Source organism: Ascaphus truei, chromosome 7 (genome assembly GCF_040206685.1).
Source record: "Ascaphus truei isolate aAscTru1 chromosome 7, aAscTru1.hap1, whole genome shotgun sequence".
Classification (NCBI taxonomy): domain Eukaryota; kingdom Metazoa; phylum Chordata; class Amphibia; order Anura; family Ascaphidae; genus Ascaphus; species Ascaphus truei.
This window is the reverse complement of record NC_134489.1, coordinates 42677316-42691911: the sequence shown is the minus strand read 5'-3', so window position 1 is coordinate 42691911 and position 14596 is coordinate 42677316. Positions and strand designations below refer to the sequence as shown.

The 14596-nt window shown below is 43.8% G+C and overlaps 1 protein-coding gene across 1 annotated transcript in view; it reads right to left on the bottom strand.

The window, feature by feature from the left end:
- The window catches only part of SELENBP1 (selenium binding protein 1), a 29349-nt gene that overhangs the window by 8968 nt on the left and 5785 nt on the right, over nucleotides 1–14596 (bottom strand). Inside the window, exons 2-7 of the mRNA XM_075608052.1 lie at nucleotides 10730–10783; nucleotides 10182–10294; nucleotides 5628–5813; nucleotides 4155–4275; nucleotides 3238–3420; nucleotides 507–688 (exon numbers count right to left, since the gene is read on the bottom strand). Coding sequence (XP_075464167.1) covers nucleotides 507–688; nucleotides 3238–3420; nucleotides 4155–4275; nucleotides 5628–5813; nucleotides 10182–10294; nucleotides 10730–10783 — 839 coding nt within the window. The remainder of the gene's footprint in view (nucleotides 1–506; nucleotides 689–3237; nucleotides 3421–4154; nucleotides 4276–5627; nucleotides 5814–10181; nucleotides 10295–10729; nucleotides 10784–14596) is intronic.

Below are 14596 nucleotides of genomic sequence, written 5' to 3'. Positions count from 1 at the left end.
CTCCCTCCCACTCCCTCCCCAGATTTTTCACTAAACAGAATATAAATTGGTGAATACTTGGAGAAAAATGTGGAAAAAATGACGTAACACTCAGGTCATTTATAAATAACATTCTTCCCCACCAACGATTCTCGCGCGCGTCGCACCTTTCACCATTGTGTGCAGTATTTCTGGACAAGCCACCTGGCAACCCTATGGGTGACTGTCAAACAAGATCAATAGTTTATGGAGCCTGTCCCTCCCACAACACGGTGACACAGGCAGAGGGTACCTACAGCCCATGGATGCTCCCCCTTTACGTGTGTTACTTTAAGCCCCCCTCATTGGCCTGCCTCCCTCTTTATACCAGTCTGCTCCTGTCTCCCTCTATCCCCATCTGTCTCCCCCAGACCTCCTCCACCTGCCGGTCTCCCCCCAGATCTCCTTCTCTCCCCCATATCTCCTTTCCCTGCCCTTCACTTCTACACCTCCTCCATATCTCCCCCCACCCCCGGTTCTGTTCTTACTTGGGTCTTGTAGAAGCGGAAGACGGAGCTGCTCAGGGCACAGCCCACCAGGCCTTGGTCTGCATCAGGATTGTGCAGGAATCGGACCTCCAGCGGGATTAGACCTTCCTCCCCCAGGTCAATCGTCTGTATCCGAGTGTGGCAGGTCCAGTCCCATACGTGCAGGCTATGACCGTACAACCCTGAGAGAGGGTGAGTAAGTGTGTAAACGTGAGATCCTTCCAGCAGTGATGACGCAGTCTCACGTATCAATATGTATTGCAATGAAATGTACTGTATGTATTTATATAGCGCCATCCTTGTACATAGCGCTTCACAGCGGTAATACACGGGACATAATATAACACATAATGGGAATAAGTGCTTCATACATAAAAAGAAACAATAGGAAATAGTCTCTGCCCCAAAGAGCTTACAATCTACATACAGAGACAGTAGGAGGGTGTTCTGGTAAGTGCGTCTGCAGGGGGCCATGGTCAATGCATGAGATGTATAATAGAGGTGGGTTTTAAGATGGGCCTTAAAGGTGGATAGAGAGGGTCCTAGTCGGGTATCGAGGGGAAGAGCATTCCAGAGGTGTGGGGCAGTCAGTGAGAAAGGTTTAAGGCGTGAGAGGGCTTTAGATACAAAAAGGGGTAGAGAGAAGACATCCTTGAGCAGAACGCAAGAGTCGGGATGGTGCATAGCGAGAAATTAGGGCTGAGATGTAAGGAGGAGAAGAAGAGTGTAAAGCTTTAAAAGTGAGGAGGAGAACCTGATTTGGATACCTAAAACATCAAGGAAAAACGCTATACTACCACTTACCTCAATGACTAACTCCATCTCTGTTTGGGAAGGTACAAGATTAAAAAACTCACTTACCTCAGCATGTTCTCTGATGTCACCCATTTGGAATAATCCTAGCTTTGCGCCGGGTCTTATTGGCCACAATCACTCAATTTGGAAACAAAAAAGCTACAATAGACTCAAAGATCTGGAGGGCTATAATTTAAAAATTAAATCATTTGACCATCTCAGACTTGAAAATTATATTCCCCATGCTGAATTCTATAAATACCTCCAGCTCAGAGCATTTTATAATAAATCCGCCCCATACCCCCCATTGACGAATTTTGAAAAGCTCTGTCGGGCAGAAACCGACACTAAGGGACTCATATCTACGATTTATGGAGAGGTGGTCGAATCTGCAGTCTCAAGGCAACAAATACCTTCATTCCGTCTCCAATGGGAAAAAGACCTAGGGGAAACTCTGGAAGATGACGAGTGGAACACTATATTCCTAGGTGCCGCAAAAAGTTCAATATGTACCACACTAAAGGAGAACGCATATAAGGTTCTCATGAGATGGTACTTCACCCCACTCAAATTATCTAAGTTTATGCCAGGGTCCTCCCCATTGTGCCCAAAACAATGTGGAGGAACAGCTGACCTGTTACATATGCTGTGGTCTTGCCCGCTGATATCCCCGATTTGGGAAAAAAAATCAGAAATTGGATCCAGAGAATATTTGATCTCACTATTCCCCCAGACCCTTGGCTGTTTCTCCTAAACAGACCCCTAAAGGGCCTATCAAAGTCACACAATAAACTAATTGCACATTTCGCATTAGCCACGCGGTGCGAGATCGCAGCAGTATGGAAACGCCCCGATATTCCAATTATCCCAAAGATTCGGAATCAAATTTGGTTTATATGCCAGATGGAAAAGTTAACGAGCTTAGTTAACGACACTGGTGACAATTATCTAAAAGTCTGGGCACCTTGGCTAGCTCAGATAGACATCCCTGGGGTAGAGCGTGACACAATTTGGCTATAATAGTAACAAATGCGTTCTCCTTCAGCTAAAGGGAAAAAAAGTCCACATGTAGAATGCCTCACGCCTTTGGAGCAATCGCTTATACTCTCACGAGACCCTGTTGGTTATAACACAGCTCTAGAAACGTCTCAGTAGCCTCCGGAAGCCGTTGCATTCGCATGCTCACCCTCTGAACCCCCTTCCCTCTCTCCGTTCCCCTATTCCCACCCCCCCCTTCTTTTTTTTTTTTTTTCTTCTTTCTCCCCATTCATATCAATTGTTATTTTTACCTTAGCACTTCAAAATATAATTGACAATCTCCTCTCACGCGGTTAAGTAGGGCTCGAAAAAACGCATGTGTTTATTATGCCTCTGTTATAGTACAATTCATACTACCCCACACTATGTACTTTTGATCTGTTTTTTTATGTATACCATGCATTTACCCTTTAATAAAATATAAGTTATAAAAAAAAAAGTGAGGAGAATGGAGTGTGTGATGCTGGTTTTGATAGGAAGCCAGGAGAGGGATTTCAGCATGGGAGACGCTGAGACAGATTTAGGAAAGCGTAGAGTGATTCTGGCAGCAGCGTTGAGGATAGATTGTAGGGGAGACAGGTGAGAGGCGGAAGGCTGGACAGCAGGAGGTTACAGTAATCGAGACGACGGGAGAGAATGAGGGTCTGAGTCAGAGTTTTAGCAGTAGAGGGACAGAGGAAAAGGGGGAAATTTTGCAATGTTACAGAGGTAAAAATTACAGAAAGAAGAGTGTAGTTTTAAAAGAAGCGAGGTCAAAATAAATATACATAGTAGAGGCGGCATGCAGTGGTAGTAGTGCAAATTCAATGAAGAGTACTGGGCACCGAAAAATAAGTTAATATGAGGAAAAAGTAAGAGATGTGCTAAATAGTATGGTAGCTCGGCTCCCGTCCCTTACCGGCTGCTACATCCTCTATCCTGAAACCGCTGTCAATGACTTTGAGGGACCCCCACTCCGTGCTGATCATGACGTTGTGACGTGGCTGGTACCAGAAGTCATAGCCGAAAGGGGCGGCCTGTCCCTCAACCTCCCAGTTCCCCTTCACCTCAAAGGTTTCACCGTCCAGCAGCACGAAGCCTCCTGAGATACAGAGCCGGAAACACAGCATTAGTCACAAAGAATGGCCGAGAAGGAACAGCACTACCTGTGAAGTGGGAGAACCAGGGCTCGCAAACCTTCTGCCTTCCCTGTGCACAATTAGATTGTAAGCTCCTAGAGCCAGATGGAAGTTATTTACTGCAGTCTCATGGCAGCAAACTTGGGACAGCAAAATATAATGTCAGTCATCCCCTAGAAAGCAGTGAACTACTTACAACATCTTGATGAATAAATTCATGGCGATTTATTGGGTAGCAGAAATCAACAACGTTTCAGGTCCTACATGGACCTTTCATTGGATGATTTTTTTTGCACCAGTTCTGCACCTGGGAGACTTTAGTAAATATATAGCCCTTATGGCGCAGAAAACATTACCTGAATCACACTGCGAGGAAAATCCACTGAAACAACAAAACCAGCCCCAAAGTATGAACAGAATATGTGCTGGTGCTGCGGGGTGAGTTCTGATCCATAACACCCAAGTCAGGATGAAGAATGGTTGGTTCCAAAATGCTGGAAAGGTGCTTTTTTGTGCTAAACCTGATTGGGAAATGATGCTTTGGGCGCATTATTTACCACGCTATGCATCTTATGTGAATATTAGCATTTCCCCAAGTTCCGCATGAAACTAAAGATTCATCTCGCTGGATGTGCGCTTTTCCCCCCTCCGTGTCCATGTCACCATGTTTGTGTGGGTGCAGGGGTGGTGTTCTCACCTTTGGCATTTCCCGAGGGGTCCCCCAAGGTGCTGATCATGATCTCCCCGCTGCCCAGGCAGTGCGACGTGTGCAGATTCGCCAGGTTACACTTCTTAAAAATATCCACTGGTTCCACCACCTGCAGAGAGGAGGGAGCCTGAGAATAAAGCTTGTAGCACAAGTACATAGCACCGACATTCAGACAGGCCCGTGTCTGTGTGGTCCATGCATGTGGCTCAGTCCTCTACGTGGCTTAAAAAAAAAAAAAAAAAGGATGGGTACAGCGCTAGAATTAAATGAAATTAAAAAAGGATTTAACATGTTATGAAACATTTATGCTGAGCTGCTTCACCTGTGTGTTGGAAACAGTTAAGCACTATTTGTGCTGTAAAATAAATAGCGGTCCATGTCAAATTATCGGAGCTTCTCTCCCCCACTGTACTCAGCACTTATCTTACATCCTCCTCCAGGAACTTGCTTATTGTCCTAAGGTTCAATCAAGAACCCGGCCGCTGCTCCTTCTAGTACTGATCACCCGCTGCTGGGACAATTTACCAGAGTCCCCCAAATCCACTTCCCAAGTTCTTTCAAGACTTTGGCCGTTTCATACTAAACATGTTTGTAACTGTAACTTATAATGTTCTCAGCATTATTTCGTGCCCAGGAAATGCCTGAAAATGAGGTGACTCCACGTATTTTTTCCTTGGTAAAATATTCTATAAATACCGTATTTCCTCGATTGTAAGACGCACCATCGATTTGGCCCTTACAAATAGAGGAAAATTACTTTTTCGCTTACCATGCTTCAGGATAGGTCCCATGTCAGCGGAGGATGAAGCGCCGGTGGCGGCAGGAGAGGTCCCACGTCTACAGATGGTTGAAGATGGACAGCGGGTGGGTGTGCGGCAGCAGGACAGGTCCAAAGTCTGCAGGTGAATGAAGATAAGAAGACAGCGGGCGTGCGGCGACAGGAGATCATAATAGCAGGAGAGCTGAGCAGGAGCAGAGCGGCATAGGGGAACGGCTTGTGAGGTGCACACTGTAACTGAAAGTCAGACACCGGTCAGCTTCCGGTTACAGTGTGCACCTCCCAAACCGTTCCCCTATGCCGCTCTGCTCCTGCTCAGCTCTCCTGCTATTATGATCAATTAGCCGCCTCCGCCACCGCACGGCCGCTGTCTTCTTATTTCATTCACCTGCAGACTTGGGACCTGTCCTGCCACCGCACTCCCGCCCGCTGTCCATCTTCAACCATCTGCAGACGTGGGACCTCTCCTGCGGCCGCCGCACACTTCGTCCTCCGCTGACATAGGACCTCTCCTGAAACATGGTAAGTGAAAAGATGGGGTTAGTACTGTAGACACTTAAAAACATTTTTTTTAATACATCGATTCTAAGACGCACTCCGATTTCAGACATGTGAAAATCGAAAAAAAGGTGCATCTTAGAATTGAGGAAATAGGGTAATAGTCTGTAATGATGCTTGCGCACCTTGTGCATGCGCGGGGCACGCTGGTTGGTGCCCACGTCCACCACGTAGACACGTGAGGAGTGGAGGCTGGGCAGGATCAGACGGTTCCTGAATTTCTTGGCGTCTCCGTAGCAGCTGCTGCAGGTGTTCCATCCCGTGTGATGCAGCTCGTCATTCATATTGGGCATCGGCAGGCGGTGTATGACCTGCGCGGAAAACACATGACCATGACACTGAGCATCAACGCACAACAGAAAGCCGTTTGTGCAAAGGTAATTTTTTTTCAGGTTACACTAGTTTAAAGTAGAAATACATTAACAATCCCATGTGTGTTATTTTTTACTGTTCATTTATTTGCAATTTGTATGGCATACAGGAAAAAGAACAATACATTGATGATACGGGAATATTATACAAAAGGGTAGATGAGGGTGTAAGGGAGTGAAGAGGTTAACTCCCTTTCCAAGCATCAGCAGACTGCACGGGTGTCAGGTTTCCTACATGTGATATGTAAATCCCCTGATTGGCAGCTTCCTGACCTTTTATCCCTGCTCAGAGACAGAGAGACTGTTTTCCCCCAGAGAGAGAGAGGAAGTGAAACTACTCCCAACCAGGAGGGAGCCTGGTTGTTAAGACTCTGCAATGTTAAAAGACTGTTTGTTGGCATAAGATAGTATATGTTTTGGGCTGGGAACCAGTTTAGTTGGCCAGCGCCGTTAGAAAGGACCAAAGCAAAGTTTAGTTAGTTTTCCTATAGGGAATAGGTGTTTGTTATGATTTTGTTTTCTTAAAAGGGACAGGGTTCCTATTGTTTACAGTAGAATCCCCCCAAGGGGGGTAGGTGGAGCAAAGCAGGCAGGGAAACAAACTGGGATACGGCACACCCAAATAATAAAGGAAAACAGGACATAAAGTCCAATATTGATGCAGCAGAAAAAATCCACAGGTATAGCATCTCATGTCCCGTAAACCATGGGCTTCATAATTGAAAACTTGTGTAGAACTCCTTCAGAAGACTTGACAGCAATTGTCATCCCAATTCAAAGTTCATTAGCACGTGACTGCCAATATGGCTTAAATCTTTGAGTGGGATTTATAGGGTAATGGGGGGACACACAACACCAAAGGCTGAGGGTCCCCTTTTCACCAACCACACTCAGATAAAGTCACAGAACAATATAGATGACACAAAGTCCACTCACTGTTGATATAAAGTAGAAAAGAGCAGGAAATCCATGTAGGCTTTATTGAAGATCAGGAGAAAGTAGCCTCTACTTTCTAAAAAGTACTAGAGTACTTTTTGACAAAGGGCTTTGCCCGAAACGCGTCAGAGTGGGTGGTTGGTGTTTTTTATGGTGTCTCCCCTTATTGACCATTAAAGGAGTTTTTCAACCTATGGTGTGCTGGTTCCTGCTGTTTGTCCCTGGGCTGTGCTCCACTTTCTTCCCTAGAGGCTACTTTCTCATCATCCAAATAATAAAATCCAAATTTATTGGGGGATAGACAAGGGAGAGATCCAAAAATAGGGTACTGGGGCAACTCTGATGATCATAGGATCCTTTCCATGGTAAAGAAAAACCCCTTCACAACATCCAACCAAGTGAAGAGCACTCTCCAGGACGTAGGCATATCATTATCCAAGACTACTATAGAGAGAAGACTTCACGAGAGCAAATATAGAGGGTTCACCACAAGGTGCAAACCATTCATAAACCTCAAGAATAGAAAGGCCAGATTAGACTTTGCCAAACAATATCTAAAAAAGCCAGCCCAGTTCTGGAACAGCATTCTTTGAACAGATGAAACTAAGATCAACCTGTACCAGAATGATGGGAAGAAAAAAGTATGGAGTAGGCTTGGAACGGCCCATGATCCGAAGCATACCACAACATCTGTAAAACACGGTGGAGACAGTGTGATGGCATGGGCATGCATGGCTTACAATGGCACTGGGTCACTAGTGTTTATTGATGATGTGACAGAAGACAGAAGCAGCCGGATGAATTCTGAAGTGTATAGGGATATATGGTCTCCTCAGATTCAGCCAAATTCAGCGAAGTTGATTGGACGGCGCTTCCATTTACAGATGGACAATGACCCAAAACATACTGCGAAAGCAACCCAGGAGTTTAGTCAAAGAAGTGGAATACTCTGCAATGGCCGAGTCAATCACCTGATCTCAACCCGATTGAGCATGCATTTCACTTGCTGAAGTGAAAACTTAAGGCAGAAAGGCCCACGAACAAACAACAACTGAAGACAGCTGCAGTAAAGGCCTGGCAAAGCATCACAAAGGAGGACACCCAGCGTTTGGTGATGTCCATGCGTTACAGACTTCAAGCAGTCATTGCCGGCAAAGGATTCTCGACAAAGTATTAAAAATGAACATTTTATTTATGATTGTGTTAATTTGTCCAATTACATTTGAGCCCCTGAAATAAGGGGACTGTGTATGAAAATGGTTGCAATTCCTAAACGTTTCATACAATATTTTTGTTCAACCCCTTGAATTAAAGCTGAAAGTCTGCACTCCTATTGCATATCAGTTGTTTCATTTCAAATCCATTGTGGTGGCGTACAGAGCCAAAATTATGAAAATTGTGTCAGTGTCCAATTATTTCCGGACCTAACTGTATATTATCTTTAACTGTGCATGCAATGTCTTGTATATAATGTATACCCTGCTCATTTATGTAACTTTATTTGTAACCATGTATTATTTGTCTTAACTCTGTGCCCAGGACATACTTGAAAACGAGAGGTAACTCTCAATGTATTATTTCCTGGAAAATATTTTATAAATAAATAAATAATATCACTGCTGCCATTATACTCTATGTAGGTTCTCAGTGAGTGTGGTGGTTAAAAGGTCTGACTTGCCCTCTTAGGGCTGGGTCTCTCCCCATTAAACCTTAAATCCCACAGAGAGTTATGCCTCAGTAAAGGCTACTACCAATATATGAGTTCATTTGTGGCATTGGTTGCATATATGGAGCTCACAGCACATTGAATGCCTGCACAATACCCGCACTAGGATCTGATTACATACTCCATTGTTTATTTATATGGCTCACACAAAGGGACATTAAGAAGAAAGAATGCTTTATTTTTGACCTGTTCATTGGTCTGTTGCACCGATATCTGGACTGTATGGTTCGCTTGTTCCTATTGTTTAGTTGTCTCCTGGTTAATAAACCTATCCAGTTAAGCCTAACGCCCTGTCTAAGTGTCTTACTGAGAAAGAGAGAATAAAAGATTCATTTTGACAGATACAGTATTTATTTCAGGATTCCAAATCTTTTTTTCAGATCTTTTGAGTTTGAGGAGCTTAATCATATCCATTGGTAAATTAAAAATCAAGACAGGTGATTTGGAACAATTGATTTAAAAAAAAAAAAAAAAAAAAAAAAAAAAAGTTCTCCGTTACTCTCCAGAACTTGGAACAAAAAAGGGAGAGAGGTCTCAAGAGAGTCAAAAATACATTGTCCACCAAAAGCGAGACTTTATCCTCCTCATTACACAGAAACACTCCAGATATGTCAAGGTTCAATCTGATCACAGCTGCCAGGGGTTCAATACACAGAGCAAATAGCAGCGGGGACAAGGGGCATCCCTGTCTGGGACCATTGGGTATCCAAACTACATTGAAAAGAAGACCTGCACATCTGGCTGTAGCTGGGGGAGAATGTCCTTGGACAGCCATAAAAAAAAAAAAAAAAACACAAGTATATATTCTTTTAATTAATCAGTTGTGTAATATTAGATAATACTTGCTGCTTCCCCGCCCCCTTCTATATGACCATTTTAATTAGGTTTAATGGATTAAGCTTCCTTGGGTTGCTATAGCAACACTCTTGAAATAGGCGGCCATACTGTGACCTGGGGGAAGCAGAATCTTTGACGACCGTTCACAGGAGAACGGATCGATCGGCACCTTAGTTAATTACATTTCCTTAAAAGTAAGCGAATGCTGCATCTATTAAAGTAAAGAAAATAGTGCAAACTCTGTTGCCAGTTTACAAGTTCTAGTAGCCATATTAATCCTGGAGAAAAACAGATGTGTTATAGGTTGCGATACCAGAGTTCTTTATAGATGAAATGATCGTGTGAGAGCTTTCCAAACCTCACAGGTCTCTTCTAGTTTAGTGAATGCTACATTCTCATTCCTATGGGTGAGTGAGAGAGACCAAATGTATCCCTATCGGTATTTGAGTTTTCATTCATATTTAATTTCATTGCTGCGCCTCTGGGATCTGAAGATCTAAATAAACAGCACCCAGGGGTGCAGGAACTAGTTCTTGGGTGGAGGTGCTGTATATAGAGGTCATGGAGGTGGAGATCATGTAAACCCAGAGGGGGCTGAAGAACCCCCGCACACCTACTTCCCGCACCCATGGCCACACTTATTTTATTGACCATAGGGCATTGTCCAGCAGTGTGCGGCCGTGCTTGCAGCTGCAGAGGGAAATGACCATTTGCACATTTCAAGCGCTACTTTAGCTTCTAGAAACCCCTTTTCCTCCTGGATAAGAAGCCCCCCCCGGACGTGGCCCTGCTACTCGCAGGTGGATTACCTTGGAGAATGTTGAAGATTTGGGGTTCACATCCACAGTGGCCAGGTAATCTGGCTTCTTTATCCCAGTGTTGCGGTAAATACATGGCAGGTAAAGAAGCTCCTCTCTGGGACCTGCGGGGAGAGAGCAGGAGAGAGGCTCATACGCAACATGATTCCCAAGCATGTAAATAACGCCCTCCTTATAATGGAAACCTCTGACCTCTCCTATAGCTCTGATACCTGTGTGTGCCCATTTGCATAGGGTGAGGACTTTCCTGTGCATTAATTCCCCTGGTAAGTGGGAGAGATTTCCCTTCTCTACACAGAGTCGAGCATTCAACCTGCAGAGCTGTAACCTGCAGAGCATCTCTGGTGATTTTTCTAGCAGTGAAGATTAACCAGTTCATTGATGAGAGGGATCGTCTCCCTGACCTTTCACCGCTCGTCATACAGAGAGAGATATCGATATAGATATATCTCTCTCTAAATCTCATCTCCAGCCCCTGTCGTTCCCCTGCTGGGTGAAGGCAAATTAATTAGTCGCATTACTCAGGGACACAGTGTTACCTTTCATGGCATCCAGAGGTGTCTTGTATCCAGGACCACATGTTCCACACTTGGCTAAAAATGAGAAGAGACACAAAGGTAAGCCCAGAATCTGAGATACACCCAGGGGCGTCTGCAAAGAATACACCCATTGCAGAGCCCCCAGGGCAGATCCCGGGGTATCCGCAGCTTTGCCAGAGCACAGAGATACAGGTTACTAGAGGGCAAATATTCAGCGCAGTAGACAATGGTGTTCGGTTAAAATGCCTTCTGACCTTCCGCGAAATAAACCAGAAATTAGTCATGTACTTTGAGATATAGATGTAGCCATGCCATCTGTGGCTACCAGTTTGCTTCCCTCCTGGCAGTAATCCCTGGTACAATCAGGTTGCCAGTAGTTGACATGGGGTTTTCCCCCTCCTTGGAGCTGCACTTGAGTGACAGTGGGTGGCATAACCAATCATGAGCCAGACCTGGTGCCCTCCTCCTGGCTGTACCATCCCAAATTTAATAGTGTCCTTCCCCCACTGAGGAAGGCAGGTCACACAACTGGGAGCCTGAGATTGGGGCCTTCCCTTGTACTCTTCCCTCTGGGGAGAGTGAGAGTGGACCATACCTCTGCTATGGAGGTGGGGGAAAAGCTAGAAGTAGAAGGTAGCGTGATACATTTCATATTAACCACTTTTCTTTCTCAACCCTTATTGCACCACTTTCTGTACTGGTTCTATTACTTCAAGTGATGAAACATTCAGAGTAATTAAAAAAAGACATGACATGTATTTGGCTTTAAATCAAACTGAATACATCAGCCTTTTGAGCATCAATAACTACTTTTCTGAGATCCTCAACAATTTATTTTGATCGTGGCATGCCGTGTTTCCACACACCTGTATGGTGAAGACCAAACTCACAAAGTTTCTGATCTTGATATAGGATGCGGCCTCCATAAAATCACACCTGAAGATCTACCTAATTATTTAAAAACCCGATTCTAATTATCCCCTTAAATTTAGCTAATAAAACCAGGGTTTCACTTACTTTTGCACATACCCCATGACTCTTAATTATTCATTGTTTGTCTAATTCATACATCGTTTGTCTAATTCATACATCGTTTTATTTAAAAAAAAAAAATACATGGAATTAGTCAATATAAACCCTATTGGACATTTAAGAAAATAGTGGTTTTATTCAAGAAGGTGATCATGTAAAAACCATGGAATGTCCGTAATTATCATTGGGGTTCACAAACTTTTCCACGCCACTGTATACATAAAATATATAGCACAAGCCATTGTAAAGGTTACATGGACCCTGAGATGCCGGGTCTGCAGAGGCAACACTTATTACAGCAGAGGAGGGAGAAGAAGAAAGTAGCGTGATACATTTCATATAAACCACCTGAAGGGGTTAAAATTATATCAGCTCTACAAATCTCAGGGATTGAAAGGGTGAATATAATCTGCTAGTTTTATCTTTCTTATATGGGCTGTTCCAGTACTGAGAGAATTAACTCACAATGATAGTTGTAATCTTTATTTACTTCTGTTGTTCTCAGTTTGTCTTTTATACAATAGCACAAGAGCAGTAAAATGTCCCAAACAATACAGCTGCATGCTCTTGATAAACATTCCCTGTATTTCTCTTTGTAATGTAGAAGTAGAAACTGCTGGCCAAACACAAGCAAGATGTAATGATTTACTAATGCTTTGTCCAAAGACACAGATACATAACCTCTACAGAAACTTGTTATTTCTCATTGTTAAACATGATATGTTATGTATTAACATGCCCTTGGTTTTCTGTATAAATGTCGGGGCACAACTGAATAAAACTTTGAAGTGTGGAAGCAGCAGCCCTGTTGTCCGACTCCTCTCTTCCCGAGCTCGTATTGGTCTGTGTTTCGGAGACTGCTAAACCAGTGCTGTCCAGATACCTAGGTTGAGTGGAGTAATTCCTACCAAAGTAAAAAAAAGTAACGCTTTCACCACCTTTCTTTCTCAACCCTTATTGCATCACTTTCTGTACTGTTCTATTACTTCATGTGATGAAACATTCAGAGTAATAAAAAAAGAAATTACATGTATTTGGCTTTAAATCAAAGTGAATACAATAGCACGCATCATGCGGTTATACACTGCTCTGCACTGACACATTATCACAGAAAGCAGGGCGTAGTGACACAGTGAAACATGCCAGCATCAGGAGTTCCACTTGTTCATTTAATACACCCCTAACCCACCATGATAAAGAGCCGGGGGCGCACGAAGAGAAACTCACAGGGGTACATTTACTCCCCAAATAAGATCCAATGGATAGAAAAAGGCTCTACTGTGATCAAGCTCAATTTAGCAGGACATCTCGTCGTACCTGATCACTAAACATATAGCGTGGCCAGATTAAGCCCAAAAAAACCTCAGGTTAAATTTGATGTAATCTCTTAAATAAAAAATAAAAAGTGTAAAAAAATAAATAAAATAAAAAACACACATAAATAAGGTACTGTACACCCAAAAGTGTTTTAAAGAGGCTCTGATGTCTTTGAATATCTGAATCTGACTTCCCGGTACCGGAGAAGATTTCATTCCACGGATCTCTTCTCCAGCCCTGGGAAGCGGCGTCACAATGTATTAAGGGATTTGCTGCTCTTTTCTGAGGGTTGTTCTGCGTGTTTAGTAGTGAAGCAAACAAAATGCTCATTGCAACATTTTATAACAGATGTTGTTACTTCAATGTGGGGAAATAGGCAGAGCGGTCAACGCCTTGGCAGGAATCTGCCCTGAGCAAACGAATGTAGCAAGACTCCGTGTCTCCAGCGCTGAGGACACACAAGCAAGTCTGCAGCGCTGGCGAGAGGGTCTGCTGCCATCGCACTGCGGGGTCCCAGGTGTTAAGTCTTGTCACATCTGTACACACGGCTTATTTATTTCCCTGGGCCTTCAGTGCTGAAACAATTAGATTGCAACCTTATCAGGGAGGATATTTGTGTGCCTGTATTATTTAACATTGGGAACATTTTATAAGTAGGTGTAGTGTAAGTGAATGAAGTCAGACATTTTAATGTCCCAATAGGTCAGCCTTCAGCTCCTGTGTGTATATTATCAGAACCATAAACAGATCATTTACAGTAATATGATTTGTACTAGTGTAGCTCCCCTCCGGGGACTACTAGTTAGTGTAAGGGGTTAACAGCCTTAATGGGTTAACTGGGTGGGATCACTGAGGTTACACCCCCCACCCCCCATGTGATGCAGGATGACTACAGAAAGAGATAGTCCCTCCTTTGTATGTCTTGGGACCAGGCATGTCACGATAGAGAGAGATAGAGATCCTACCTATGTTCTAGAAGTTGGTTCCTTGGAGTTCTGGTAAGGGCCTCATCGCGAGTCCTGTATATAGGTTTGTGTGTATAGTTATGTGCAGTAAGGTTGTCCTGTCACCATTTATTGTTTTCAGTTACGGAAAACGCGCCTCATATAGTTAACACCTATAGTAATGGCCCAAGATTCTCTGGCTAGAAGAGGAGGAGCGAGTGTGTGCTCAGCAGGGAGTTCCCAGTGCAGTAACGGATCTGCCCCAGCGGAAGGTCCTCAGTAGACTCCCAATCCGACAAGTATAGAGTAAGAATGTAGTGCACATAAACAGGATAGTGATCCCAGAGAATAGCGCGTGCCCCCCAAGGATCCACCTGAGATGGGGCATTATTAAAGCTATGCAGAAGATTGCCAATCTATCCAATACTAAAGGGACACAAGCATAAATACCTCCCTAGTGTAGGAGTCAGAGATACCCGGGGAAGCAGCGCAGAGTAACCATATTGTTTAACATTAGTTTAGGTCTGAAGTGAAGTCTGCCGTTGTATGGCGAGCATTATGAACGCCTGTGAAT